At 59.5% G+C, this 13,816-nt stretch overlaps 2 protein-coding genes across 2 annotated transcripts in view; both read left to right on the top strand.

Annotated features, from left to right (window-relative positions):
- DNHD1 (dynein heavy chain domain 1) overlaps nucleotides 1-13,771 on the top strand; it is a 53,479-nt gene extending 39,708 nt beyond the window's left edge. The window contains exons 29-43 of the mRNA XM_063127759.1: nucleotides 2,538-2,687; nucleotides 2,911-3,093; nucleotides 5,514-5,945; nucleotides 6,041-6,482; nucleotides 6,575-6,721; nucleotides 6,849-7,088; nucleotides 7,390-7,568; nucleotides 7,670-8,638; nucleotides 8,722-8,896; nucleotides 9,005-9,091; nucleotides 9,340-9,541; nucleotides 12,080-12,171; nucleotides 12,334-12,486; nucleotides 12,577-13,304; nucleotides 13,393-13,771. Of these exons, the coding sequence (XP_062983829.1) occupies nucleotides 2,538-2,687; nucleotides 2,911-3,093; nucleotides 5,514-5,945; nucleotides 6,041-6,482; nucleotides 6,575-6,721; nucleotides 6,849-7,088; nucleotides 7,390-7,568; nucleotides 7,670-8,638; nucleotides 8,722-8,896; nucleotides 9,005-9,091; nucleotides 9,340-9,541; nucleotides 12,080-12,171; nucleotides 12,334-12,486; nucleotides 12,577-13,304; nucleotides 13,393-13,737 (4,524 nt within the window). The 3' untranslated portion in view covers nucleotides 13,738-13,771. The remainder of the gene's footprint in view (nucleotides 1-2,537; nucleotides 2,688-2,910; nucleotides 3,094-5,513; nucleotides 5,946-6,040; nucleotides 6,483-6,574; nucleotides 6,722-6,848; nucleotides 7,089-7,389; nucleotides 7,569-7,669; nucleotides 8,639-8,721; nucleotides 8,897-9,004; nucleotides 9,092-9,339; nucleotides 9,542-12,079; nucleotides 12,172-12,333; nucleotides 12,487-12,576; nucleotides 13,305-13,392) is intronic.
- ILK (integrin linked kinase) overlaps nucleotides 1-13,816 on the top strand; it is an 81,331-nt gene that overhangs the window by 48,232 nt on the left and 19,283 nt on the right. The gene's annotated exons all lie outside the window — the stretch shown is intronic.

The following is a 13,816-nucleotide window of genomic DNA, read 5'->3' as shown; positions in this document are numbered from 1 at the left end:
TAATAATAATAATAATCCTGCCTTTTGCCCAATGCTGGGCCTCAAGGCAACATCATAAAATTTAAAACATGTACATTAAAATCCTATAAATAGAGATATACAAAAGTTAAAAGTATATTAAACATATACCAATATTAAAACATTTAAACATTTAAAATGACAATTTTAAAAAGTCCTTGGCACAGACGGAGGTCCAGTTCATTCACTAAAGGCCTGCTGGAACAAAAAAGTCTTTGCCTGCCTCCTAAAGCACATCAGGGAGGGAGCCAGCCTAGCTTCCCTGGGAAGAGAGTTCCAGAGCACCGGAGCAGCCACCGAGAAGGCCCTCTCCCAGGTTCCCACCAGGCGTGCCTGTGATGGTGGCTGAGAGAAGGGCTTCCCCTGAAGATCTTAAAACACGGGCAGGCTTGTAAGGGAGCATATGATCTTTCAGATAACCTGGACCCGAGCCGTATGGGGCTTTATAGGTCATAACCAGCACTTTGAATTGTGTCCAGAAACAGACCGGAAGCCAGTGGAGCTGTTTTTACAGGGGAGTTGTCTGCTCCCTGTAACCAGACCCGGCTGCAGCTCTTTGAACCAGCCTAAGTTTCCGAACAGTCTTCAAAGGCAGCCCCACGTAGAGCGCGTTACAGTAATCCTATCGGGATGTAACTAAGGCATGTGTCACCGTGGCCAAGTCCGACATCTCAAGGAACGGGCGCAGCTGGCGCACTAGCTTTAACTGTGCAAATGCACTCCTGGCCACTGCTGAAACCTGGGCCTCCAGGCTCAGGGCTGAATCCAGGAGTACACCCAAGCTGCGGACCTGTGTTTTCAGGGGGAGTGTAACCCCATCCAGCACAAGCTGAATCCCTATTCCCTGATCTGCCTTTTGACTGACCAGGAGCACCTCTGTCTTGCCTGGATTAAGCTTCAATTTGTTCGCCCTCATCCAGTCCATTACTGCCACTGGTTTAGCACAGAAACCGCTTCCTTGGAATTGGGTGGAAAGGAGCAGTAGAGTTGGGTGTCATCAGCGTACTGGTGGCACCGCACCCCACAACTCCAGATAACCTCTCCCAGCGGTTTCATGTATATGTTAACTAGCATGGGGGACAAAACCAAACTCTGAGGAACACCACAGGCCAATGGCCAAGGAGTCGAACAGGAGTCCCCTGTTCACCACAGCATGAAGAACTTGATCAGGAGGGCGCATGGTGCATGGGTCTTCAACCATTGTTGCCTTGAAGTTTACGTCTCCCACCCCCATAAGATTCAGTTTAAAGCCTTCATGATCAAGTTCTTCATGCTGTGGCCGAACACATTCTTCCCAGCTCTTGTGAGGTGCAACCCATCCCTTGCCAGCAGTCTATCTTCCAAGTAGAATCATAGAATAGTAGAGTTGGAAGAGGCCTACAAGGCCATCGAGTCCAACCCCCTGCTCAATGCAGGAATCCAGCCTAAAGCATCCCTGACAGAGGGTTGTCGAGCGTAGCCCGTGGTCCCAGAATCCAAAATTCTCACGTCGGCACCACCTTCATAGCCAGTTGTTCACCAGGAGTATTTTTCTTTCCCTTTCTAATCCTCTTCCAAGAACTGGGAGGATGGATGAGAAAACTACCTGGACCCCAAAGTTCTTGAGTTTCTTTACAAGAGCTTCAAAGTCTGACATGATTTCTTCATAGTTCCACTTGGTGACATCCTTTGTTCCCACATGGATGAGAAGAAAGGGATATGTGTCCGTGGGCTTTTTGAGCTTTGGCAACCCTTCAGTCACATCTCTAATCTGTGCTTCAGGGAGACAGCACACCTGGCGAGTCCATGGGTCTTCGCGACATACGTGGGTTTGAAGTAATGCGCAACACTCTTATCACTGAGAGTAGAGGCAAATGTTATGTAGCTACAGCCGCGTAGCATTAATTGGCTGGGTGAGAGAAAGGCCAGAAAGCTTTGCTGCTGAACCCTTCTGAAAGCTGCTCCCTACATTTGACTATGCTATCGTTTATCCATACATAATATGATCATATTGATATATATTTGTACACTGAACAGAGCTGTGAGAACTCACTAAGCCTCCTTGCTGTTTCCTCTGGTCAAAACCGCTACACTGGGTAAGTCCCCGACTTTTAAAAAGCGGGGCTTCTCTGGAAAGCCTCATGATGGTTTCGAGGTGGCTGCTGCATCGGATAATCCACGCAGTGCCACCACGGAGCAACCTCGGGGCTTCTGGAACATTTAGACGGTCCCCTGGACGAGGTCCCTCTGCCCGAGTTGCCCATCTGCGAAACTGGCACGTGACTCCTCTCCTTTGTGGCTGGGGCTCTTGGAGCAGAGAGATTCTGGACAATTCTGCACGTGTTTTGAAATGAGAAGTGGTGATACCGTTACGCCCCACACCCGAGCAGGCCATGTGGTGGCCAGTGGCTCTGTGTGCCGGTGGCCCCTGTGTTAGAGTCAGCCCCTGCTGTCATTTCCTGCCTTTGCAAGAGGGGCCGTGGCTAGCGATGGCCTTGCTCCTTCCTTCCTTCCTCCCTTCCTTCCTTCCTTCCTTGCAGCAAGTGGCACACAACCAACGTGAGGTGGAGCGGGAACAGGAGGTACTGAAACAGCAGGAGGCAGAATGCCAGCAGTACGAGGCCCACATTGATGCCCTCACCAAGGAGAGGGATGAGTTGGAGAAGGGGAAAGAGCTGGCCATGAAGAAGGTAGAGGGGGACGTGGCAGCAAAGAGGGCAGTCCTGGGGGTGGCCTTGCTCAGCGGCCAGTATTGGGACCAGTGGGTGGCCAAGCTGTCCCTCCCGCAGAGGAGGGAGGCAGGGAAGGTGTGGCCAATAAATGCGTGGAGCCTTGCCCTAATCCGCCTGCCTGCCAGCCAATAGGCAGAGGGCGGGGGAGGCATCCCTGCCAAAGCGGTCCCTCTCTTCTCAGGTCAGCAAAGACTACCAGGCCGCGCTGGCAGTGCTGCGTGTGCAGGACATTGAGGAGCTGCGCAGCTACCGCCAGCCCCCAAGCCCTGTGGTCCAGGTGACGGACATCCTCTGCATGATGTTCCACCAGGAGCCCGGCTGGGAGAATGCAAAGCTGCTCCTCGGCGGGGAGGACTTCTACCAGGTGAGGCCCTGGCCTGGCCTGCTAGGGGCCCTTTCCTCGCCTCACCCCTTCACGGTCTCCTGCTGGTAGCCTGGTCATTGGGCCAAAGGGAAAGACCACCATCCCCTGCCCCAGTCATAGAATCATAGAATAGTAGAGTTGGAAGGGACCCATAAGGTCATAAAGTCCAACCCCCTGCTCAAAGCAGGAATCCACCTTCAAGCATCCCTGACAGATGGTTGTCCAGCTGCCTCTTGAGGGCCTCCAGTGTGGGAGAGCCCACGACCTCCCTAGGTAACTGGTTCCATTGTCGTACTGCTCTACCAGTCAGGAAGTTTTTCCTGATGTCCAGCCGGAATCTGACATCCTGTAACTTGAGCCCATTATTCCTTGTCCTGCACTCTGGGAGGATCGAGAAGAGATCCTGGCCCTCCTCTGCGTGACAACCTTTGAAGAGTGCTCTCATGTCTCCCCTCAATCTTCTCTTCTCCAGGCTAAGCATGCCCAGTTCTTTCAGTCTCTCCTCGTAGGGCTTTGTTTCCAGACCCCTGATCATCCTGGTTGCCCTCCTCTGAACACGCTCCAGCTTGTCTGCGTCCTTCTTGAATTGTGGAGCCCAGAACTGGATGCAATACTCTAGATGAGGCCTAATCAGCGCTGAATAGAGAGGAACCAGTACCTTACGCGATTTGGAAGCTATACTTCTATTAATGCAGCCCAAAATAGCATTGGCCTTTCATAGAATCATAGAATAGCAGAGTTGGAAGGGGCCTACAAGGCCATCGAGTTCAACCCCCTGCTCAATGCAGGAATCCACCCTAAAGCATCCCTGACAGATGCTTGTCCAGCTGCCTCTTGAATTGTGCCTTTAAAATTTCCATTTTTTAGATACTCTCACCCATCTTGCACTCCTTTTCTCATTAGGCTCCCTTGCCACGGGACCTTACTTATTATAGTTCTGAGTTTATTAAAATCAGCTTTCCTAAAATCCAGAGTATGTGTATGGCTACACTCAGCTTTTGCCTCCTTTATAATCAAGAATTCAGGTATGACGTGGTCACTTTCCCCCAGAGTTCCCATAACTGCCACTATCCACTAAGTCATCCTTATTGGTCAATATCAAGTCAAGGATTGCCGATCCTCTAGTTCCTTCCTCCACTTTCTGTAGGAGAAAGTTATCACCCACACATGTCAGGAATTTCTTGGAAGGGCCGCTTTTGGCAGTATTGGTCTCCCAACAGATATCAGGGTAATTGAAGTCCCCCATCACTACTACATCACACTTCCTTGAAACACTGGCAATTTGTTTCTCAAAAGTTTCGGCCTCGTCTTCTCCTTGATTGGGTGGTCGGTAGTAGACTCCGATTATCATGTTCTTTTTATTCCTTGCCCCATTTATTTTAATCCAGATGCTCTTGATGGAGCTCCCAGTCTGATCCGCCTGTATTTCTGTGCAGGGATAGGTATTTTTAACAAGTTCTTCACGCTGTGGCCGAACACATTCTTTCCAGCCCTTGTGAGGTACAACCCATCCCTTGCCAGCAGTCCATCTTCCAAGTATCATAGCTCGTGGTCCCAGAATCCAAAACTCTCATGTCAGCACCACCTTTGTAGCCAGTCGTTTATCCGGAGTATTTTTCTTTCCCTTTCTAATCCTCTTCCAAGAACCAGGAGGATGGATGAGAAAACTACCTGGACCCCAAAGTTCTTGAGTTTCCTTCCCAGAGTTTCAAATTCTGACATGATTTCTTTGTAGCTCTGCTTGGCAACATCATTTGTTCCCACATGGATGAGAAGAAAAGGATATGTGTCCGTGGGCTTTATGAGCTTCGGTAACCCTTCAGTCACATCTCTAATCTGTGCTCCAAGGAGACAGCACACCTGGCGAGTCCATGGGTCTTCACGACATACTTGGGTTTCAATCCCACACAGCAGGGAGTCTCCCACAACGACTACTCTTCTCTTCTTCTTGGTTGACCTACCTTCTGCCTCTTGTTCACTGTTGCACAGTGTCTCCTGTAATTCTTCCTCTGCAAACTGTCCTCCAGTCTCATCCTCCAGTAGCTGAAAGCAGTTGCTTAACTCTAATGGTTCCATGGGTGCAGAATGACCCATGGGGGCCTCCCTAGCCCACCCTGCTGACTCCCACAATGGCAAACCGGATTCTCCAGTGGGGAGCTCACTTGTGGGGCAAAAGCCGCCCCCTCCCGCTTCACTGGGATGGAAAGGCAGACAGCCTCTGATCCTGGAGGTAATAGTCGTTAGTCATCACAACCGGCAGCCGTCCTGACTGCTTCGTTGGCATTTGTAGGCTTCCTTGAGCTTCTGTGTGTTGGCAGGATGGTGGTAAACACAACGCCTGCATGCAAAGCATGGCTCCCCCGTCCTCTTGCGGTGAGGAAGGCTGTCCTCTGCCCCCTCCCCCTTGTTTCCCACTCCAGGAGCTGGTCTTCTACCCCAAAGACAACCTGCCCACCGAGCTCTTCAGGGCGCTGGGCCTGGCAGTGCATGACAAGGCCTTCTCTGCGGCCACCATAAGGAACGCCAGCCAAGCCGCTGCAGCCGTCTACCAGTGGATCCTGGCTGTCTACTGGTACCATTGGGCTCTGCGCGACTGGCAGCCAGCCATCCTGCAGATGCAGCAGTGTGATGACCAGATCAACTCAGAAAAGATTAACCTGGGCGACCGGCGCCTACACGCCGAGTACCTGAGAAATGCCACCCAGACCCGGATCCGGGAGCTGACACTGAAGCAGGAGCGCCGGGAGAAGCTGCTGCAGCAGCTCACACAGTCCTTGCAGGCCAAAGAGGAAGCTACCACGGTGGAGAGCTCTGTGGCAGAACACATGGTGAACTGGACCACGCTCACCAAGGTAACGGCCGGAGGGGGTCCCCCAGCCCGGATCCCGAGCCCCAAGGGGGTCCCCCGGCTCCCCTCTCTGCAGCGCTTCCTTCCTTCCTTCCCCAGGGCCTGGAATATCGTCACAGCACCATGCATGGGGACGCCCTGCTCTGCGCAGGCGTCCTCTCGTACCTGGGCCCCTTCCCCCCGCCCCGGCGAGAGGAGCTCCTGGAGAAATGGCAGGCGCTGTGTGCCGGGTTCCGGGTCTTTCTGGGCCCAGATGACATCGGCCGGATCCTGCAGAAGGACTTGCCCTGTCCAGGCTCGGCCTCCTTCGGCCCCCCGCTGCTGGCTGTGCAGAAGCCCTTTGTCCTGAGCTCCTTGCTCAGCTCGACGCAAGAGCAGCGCCTCTGGGATCGGGTCCACAAGCCGAAGGATCCCGAGAGCCGACTGGTTGCCATGATCCTACACTCCAAGACCCACACGGGGGCCCACCGGTGGCCTCTCTTGGTGGACCCCGACCGGCAGGCCCTCGTCTGGCTGCTCATGGCCCCAGCTGTAGAAAACGGTGAGTGGGTGCCAGAGCCGGCCATGGGGCCCTTGCGTGGGGTCTGGGCTTCCTGGGCCAGCTTCTCATTCCATCGGTTGCTCTCTGTGCAGAGGAATCCCAGGCCTACGTCCTCTCCGACCTTGTGCCGGACACGGTGGAGCAAGGGGGCTTTGACGAGATTCCAGAAGACAAGCTCGAAATCCTGTCCCTGACAGCCCCTGACCTGGACCAGAGCCTCCGGAATGCGGCCAGCCAGGGTAAGCAGAGGGGTGGCCTGGCAGCGCAGGAGCACACGGCCCTCTGGGAAGCCGGGGCGGGGCACCTGGGCAGGGCGGGGCCTGGTACCTCAGGGCCGGTGATGCAGCTTGGCTGTGCCTTCGGTAGGCTCCCCCGTGCTGCTGACGGACTTTGAGAAGAACGTCCCCTGGTGCCTGGCCCTCCAGCAGCTGATGCAGAAGGAGTCCTTTCGGGGAACTGAGGACACCGTTCTCCTCCCCCAGTCTGAGGAGAAAAAGGAGGAGGAGGAAGACATCGAGGGCGAGGAGGGAAATGAGAAGGTGCTGGTGCCCCCCTCCTTCCAGCTGTACCTGTGCACGGAACTACCGCTTGAGGCCTTGGCGGCAGGTGAGGCCCTGGGTTTCCCCACTAGCAGACACCAGAAGGAGAGAGGGAGGGAGGGAGGGAGGGCCGCGTTCTTCTGGGCAACCGTCCCTTTGTACAGCTTGCTGCCTCTCTAGGGTGGGGGCTGATGGCTTCCCCACTCTGCAGCCTGCGTGGGGTCGAGAAGGCTGCAGGTGGGACGAGGCAAGAGGGAACGTGGGCAGTCCCCGCCCTGCTGCCCGCCCGCCCGCCCGCCTGCACCATGGAAGACCTGTGCAGCAGGGCCTCCATGGTGTCAGCTCCACACTCTCTTCCCCTTTTACAGAGATCGACCACGTGCCTCTGAAGAGCCTGAATGTGATTGATCTCAGCCTCAGCCAGGGGGCGCTGGAGGATCTGCTGCTGGTGGAGGTGGTGCGTGCCGAACGCCGGGAGGGCTTGACGAACCTGCAGGCCTTGCACCTGGGGGTCCTGCAGCTGGAGGGCAAACTGGAGGCCACCGAGGTGAGGCTCCGCCATCGGCACTGGGGGCGGCTGCCCGGACCTGGGATGCCAGCCGCCTGCCCGCCCGCCCTGCCTGCCTGCCTTCCCCACTTGCCGTGCAGGAGGAGTTGGTGGCCCTCATCTCCCAGCCGCAGCGGTCCCTCTTGGAGGAGGAGAACTTCTTGCCGATGATGCAGCTCCTGCAGACCCAGATCCAAGCCCTGCGCGCCACCCACCGGCACATGGTCTCCCAGTATCAGGACCAGGCGGCGCTGTGTGACAAGTACCGGCAGGTGGCCCGCCTGGGCGTGGGGCTGCACCAAGGGCTGCAGCAGGTGTGCCGCCTCCACCCGCTCTACCGCTTCCCGACCGCCCTGTGCATCCACCGCGTGCGGCAGGCCTTGCTCTCCGCCAAGCACCAGGAGTCCAGCAAACAGGAGTCGCTGGAGACCCGCCTCCTGGAGCTCAACAAAGCGGTGCTCCAGCAGCTGCTCACCCAGGCGCTGCCCTGCCTGCGGGAGGCGGACCGCCCCCTCTACACCTTCCTTGGGGCCCTGGCCACGCTGCGGGCGGCGGGGGACGTCAGTCCTCTGGAGTGGCTGGCCTTCTGCCAGGGCCTACGGGAGCCAGCGGCCATGGCACTGCTGCGGCCGGAAGCCAGCGTGCCGCGGCCCGGCTGGGTGCGCGAGGAGGCCTGGCAGGAGTGCGCCTTGCTGGAGGCCCTGCCCGGCTTCCAGGGGCTGCTGGCCTCGCTGGCCTCGAAGGCGGCGCAGTGGCAGGAGTACTTCCGCTTGCCCTCCACCGTGGTCGGGCTGGCCTTGTGCCCCAGCCACACCCACCTCCGCCCTTTCCAGCGCGCCATCCTGTGGCGGATTTTGTGCCCCGGCGCCACGAGCAGCGTGATGGCAGACCTCACGGCCTGCTTGCTGGGCTGGTCCCTCACCGAGGAGATGACCGCCATCCACCCCAGTGCCTACAGCCGTGCCAACAAGCCCGTCATCTTCCTCACTCCCGCCGCCGAGTCGCCGGGCTCCGTTACTACGCACCCGCTTCTCTGGATCCAGCAGATGGCTGCCCAGCGGGGACGGGCGGTGAGATGGGCACAGGGGGGAGGGCGGGAGGGCCTGGGCAGCCCCCGGGAGATGGAGGGTAACGACGCGCCTGTGCCCTGCAGGGGAGAGTCGTGGTCATCTCCTTCGGCACCCCAGATGCGTCCCGGCGGGTGTGGAGGGCCCTGCCCCTCTGCACCAAGAAAGGCAAGTGGCTGGTGCTGAACAATTGCCACCTGCAGGAGAGCTGGGACCCGGACGTGCTCACGCTTCTGGAGGCGGTGCTCAGCACGCAGGCAGGTGAGTGGGAAGAAGGGGGCCGCTTTGGGGAAGGCTGCTGCCTCCCCCTACCATGTGCCGAAGGCCACCCCCCCGCCCCCCATCGGCCTCTCCTCCTTTCTCATGCAGGCGAGACCGAAGGGGGAGCCCTCGAGATCCACCCCAAGTTCCGCCTCTGGCTCATCACAGCCGCTGATGCCCCGGACTCTGTGCCAGGTACGGCGGTGACCCTGAAGGGCCCCTGGGCAGGAAGAGGACCTGTCTCCACGGCCAGCTGCCCACCCAAGGAGGAAAGGGACGCCGCCTCGCTCTCCGGCACCCCCACCTCTCTCCCTGGGGACACAGCTGGCCTTGGCTGGGCCCAGGGCGAGGCAGCACCCCTTCTCGTCTGCCCCTGGAGGTGGCTGCGCTGCTCTCCCTCTGGGCGGCCTCTGCTGGACCGCGCTGCTCCTCTGCGCCCACAGGGCTCGTGCACCGCAATGCCACCACCCTCTTCTGCGAGATGCCCATGGAGCTGAAAAACATCCTCGCGTACACCCACCGGCAGCTGCAAGGGCAGGCGCAGAACCTGGACACAGAGACGCAGCTGCCCCTGCTAGTCCTCTACGGAGTCATGCTGTACAGGCAGGCCTACGCCCAGTGGAGCCAAGCCGCGGCCTACCTGTGGTGAGTCCTGGGAGCCGGGGGCCTCGCAGAGAGCGGCCTCTCCAGCTCCAGCTTCTCCTTGGCCCACAAGGGGTACGGGGTGGCAGGAGGGAGGGGGACCCTTTACTTTTGAGTCGTGAGGGTCATTGTCCTCTGACCCAGGGCAGGGACTTTTACCTGCCCGCAGGACTAGACTTTGTCTTTGTCCCTTCTTGTGCAAGAAGAGCCGGTTCTTTGAGGGAGGGCTGGACAGACACACATGGGGAGCAGGGCTCCAGCTTCTCTGGCACCTGGAGCTCCCTGCCCAAGCAGGCCATCCTGGGCTGGGGAAGCAAAGAGGCAGGCCAGGTTGGCGTGGTCTGGACCTGAAGGGGGAGGCGTACGCGGTCCCTGGCAGCAGAAGGAGGGACTGGGCCTTTTCGGTGGTGGCCCCCAGACACTCTGGAACGATCTCCCTGATGAGGCTGCTATCTTTCCGGCACCATGTTAAGACTTTCCTCTTTGCCCAGGCATGTAGCGGCACATCTTAATCACCCACATGTTTAGTTTTTAACGGCTTTTAATGCTTTATGTGTGTATGTTCTGTGTTTTAGAATTTTAAATTTTGTATACTTGTTTTCATCTTAATTTTAGAATTTCTGTAAACCGCCCAGAGAGCCCTGGCTATGGGGGCGGTATATAAGTGCAATAAACAATAAATACATAAATAAAAAAAGAGGCCGGGGATGCCAGGCAGGCGCAGCGCAGCCACATGCAATGCAACGGGGGGGGGGGGGGCCTTCACCTTGGTCAGGCCACGGGAAGCAGCTGAGGCAGCATGGGGGCCCTGGACGGCTGCTGGGAAGGCCAGCAGGCCGGACGCGCTGGGCTGTGCTCATGCAGGGCCCTGCCGCGCTCCTTGTACATCAAGTAAGCCCACCAGAGTCGTACAAAACAGGCAAATGGGCAGAGCGATCCCTATAGTCAGCCTTGTGCCAAATTGCCGACAGGCCGGGAAGGAAGGCTGGGTGGCTGTCGAAATGGGTGGTGATGTAGATGCAAACAGCAGAAGAACCCCCACCCCCACGCAGAACGTGAATCTCGGCCACAGCCCAGTGAGGGGCAGTGCCAGCCCCCGTTCCTACGTGACCCGTGGATGTGGAGGCAGCCAAAGATGTCGGGATGACCTGTGCCCGGCCCCCGCAGGTCCACACACATGCGGCCTCTGCCCGGGAGCTCACTGCACGGGCCATGGGCTTTGGAGGCAGGGGAGGGCCGTTTGAGCCCCACGGAGGGGTGTGCGTGAACATGCTTCCCGTTCCAGGGAACCTAAGTGAGCCCAGAGAAGGGAGGGGGGATCGTTGCCCCTAATCTCATGACGCTTCCATTCCGGAGCCGGCTGAAGCCAGACGACAGCAGGGCACCCTTCCTCAATCCTCCTCTCCTCCAGATCTGTTGGACTGCAACTCCCAGCATGCCCCAGCTGGCGAGCCTGGCTGGGACATGCCGAGGGTTGTAGTCCGTCGCGTCTGGCTTGTGGCCAAGAGATCCTTCCCTATCACTTCTGAGCAACAAATGTGCAGCGCACTTTGCGAGGGCCAGGCCTTAATTGACGAAGGGGTTCCGAGTGGGAGAGACGTGAGTGCCAAGGCTGGCCCCCTCCCGTGCCTGGGCGTCAGCTGCCCACAAGGCGCACCTTCCCCTGGGGGGCACAGCTGCCGCTCCTGGGTCACGCCAAGGCATAGGAGCTGGCCCGAAGCCAGCAGGCCCGCCAGGACGGACAGCCCCGACTATCCTGATCCCTGCTGCTGGTCACCGGCTGGGCCTCCCACCTGATCCGCAGGGAACAGGGCATGCACGGGGTGGGTCCTGCAGGGGAGGTCCAGGAAACCATGCAGTGCTCAGCAGCTGCAGCATGCACGCCCTGAACCACCTGCCTTGGTCTTGGTCAGCGAGAGAGCGGCCCAGGCAGGCCAGGGCTAAACCCCCGTCTTGTGTGGACGGCAGGGAGTAGGCTGCCCTGTTGCTCCTGAGTATCCTGTTCTGTGTAGTTGTCTGTTTGCTGTTTTTTATCGTTGCTTTAAACCTTTTTTTAAAAAAAATGACATCATGTTTGATCATATACTGTATTGTTATGGATTTGGCCTTGGCTGAGTGTTTCCAAAGAATAGTTTTAGCCTTTAGGATGCCTTTGGCTACTGATTAACTGCTCCTAACTAATCAATAGACTTCGAACACAGCAGACACAGAGACCGCTGCAGTGGTCGTACATGACAGGAGGACCGGGGAAGCTCCTTTATGCCGAAGGCTGCGTACTAGGGATGGGCACGGCTAGAGGCAGGGGTGGGGGGCTGCCTTGGAACCCACAGTTGTGAGCGTGATCTTCGGTGCTGGTGTTAGCTAGGGTTCTAAGCAACACCAGATTAGAGGTGTGCGAAAGAGGGGTAAACAGGGCTGAGGCAAGTTGGGCAGCTCCTACTCTGCTGCGCAGCAAACATGGCCAGGGGTGGCGGTGGTGGTAGGCAGAAACACGGCCCCAGCCTGCCCAGCCCTGAATCGCCCGTTGTGCCGCCCTGCCAGGAGCCATGGCGAAGTGCTGGCCGGACTCCGGGCCCAGGAGAAGCTGAGCCGGCTGACGGACAGCCCCAAGGAGGCCCTGCAGGAATTGGCAGGTAGAGCACAGGGGCGGGCTGGCGGGCTGGCTGGGGGTTCTGGCAGCCTTAGCCTGGGCCGGTGGGGCTGCCCCGCACCTGCCCAGGACCCGCGCTAGCGCCGCTCTTCCCTTGGCTCCGGCATGCCTGGACAGCCGCTGCCTGCTTCTCTGCCCTCTCCAGGGACGATCCTCTACGGGGGCCACGTCCTGGACGAGGGAGACGCTCAGGCCGTGCAGAGCCTGTGCCAGCAATGCCTGAGCCCGGCTTTCCGCCTGCAGCCCGGCATTGGCCTCCAGAGCCTCCTGGCCCTCGTCGTCGGCTGCCCCAGCCCTGGTGAGCGTAAGCTGGAGGTGGGGACAGGGTGGGGGGCTGGGGGCTTCAGGCTGCAGCCGTGGCCCTGACGTGCCGCATCTTCCCCCCAAGGGCTCTCGGAAGAGGAGGCAGCAGCTGCCACCCAGGCCCGGATCGAGCAGCTGCCAAGCCCCATGGAGCCGGCCTGGGTGGGCCTGTGCAGTGGGCTGCAGCGGGAAATGCTGGCCTGCCGCAGCCGGGTGCTGTTCTCGGCCCTGCGGGCCTCCCAGGGCCTCTGGCAGCTTCAGGACCCCCCCGGCAGCCAGCAGCAGGAGGCCTTGGAGCAGCTGCTGCAGGAGGGGCTGCTGGTGGTGCAGGAGCTGCAGGAGCAGCTGGTGCAGTGCGGCTGGCAGGCGGGAGCCAGGAGCCTCCCGCCCCAGGGGCAGCCCCGGCTCAAGCCCCGGCCCCTGCAGCGCTTCCTCCTGGAGGAGGGGGGCAGCTTCCTGGCCCTGCTGAAGCAGGTGGGCAGGGACCTGTGCTGCGCCCAGGAGCGCCTGCAGGGGGCCTCCTGCCCCTCCCGCCGCTGCCTCGCCACCCTCCAGGACCTGCAGGGGGGCCGGCTGCCGCGCCCCTGGCTGGCCTACGCCCCCACCGGCCCCCAGAGCCCGCAGGCCTGGCTGGAGACCCTGCAGCGGCGGGGCCAGCTCTTGTGCTGCTACCTGAGCTCCATCGGGGGGCCGCCGGTGGCCCATTACCAGTTGGCCGCCTTCCACCGCCCGCGCCGCCTCTTCCTGGCCTTGCTGCAAGAGAAGGCCCGCGTCGAGAAGCAGGAGCTGGACCGCTACCAGCTGGAGCAGCAGGTACGGGCCCGGGGGTCCTTGGGGAGAGGGGTGCGCGTTCCCCCCTCACGCCCCTTAACCTGTGCCTTCCACCGCTCGGCTCCTCCAGGTGCTGCCCAGCGTGCTGCCCCCCAGCGGTGCGCCCGAGCAGGGCATCTACCTGCATGGCCTGGAGGTGCACAACGCCATGTGGAACACGCGCCACGGCCACCTTCAGGAGACCCTCTCGGCCCAGCCCTGCAGGCTGCCCACCATCTGGATGCAGGCCAGCCGCCAGCCTTGGAAACCGGCCTCTGCCCTGGCCGTCTACCGGTGCCCGCTGTACCTGGGGGCGCCCGGCGAGCCAGTGTCCCTCAGCAGCAGCCGGGTCCTCCTGCACCTGGCCCTGCCCTCTAAGATGTCCCCCGACCTGTGCGCCCAACGGCGAGTTCACGTCGTCAGCCTTTTGCAGTGAAAGAGAGCCAGAGGGGAAACCGAGGCCGCGCCGGGTGCCTGCCAGCTGCCGGGGTTGCGGCCACCTGAGTGCCCCTCCC

This window comes from Elgaria multicarinata, chromosome 5 (assembly GCF_023053635.1).
Source record: "Elgaria multicarinata webbii isolate HBS135686 ecotype San Diego chromosome 5, rElgMul1.1.pri, whole genome shotgun sequence".
Taxonomy (NCBI): domain Eukaryota; kingdom Metazoa; phylum Chordata; class Lepidosauria; order Squamata; family Anguidae; genus Elgaria; species Elgaria multicarinata.
The sequence above is the reverse complement of the archived record's forward strand: the minus strand, read 5'-3'. Positions and strand labels throughout refer to the sequence as shown.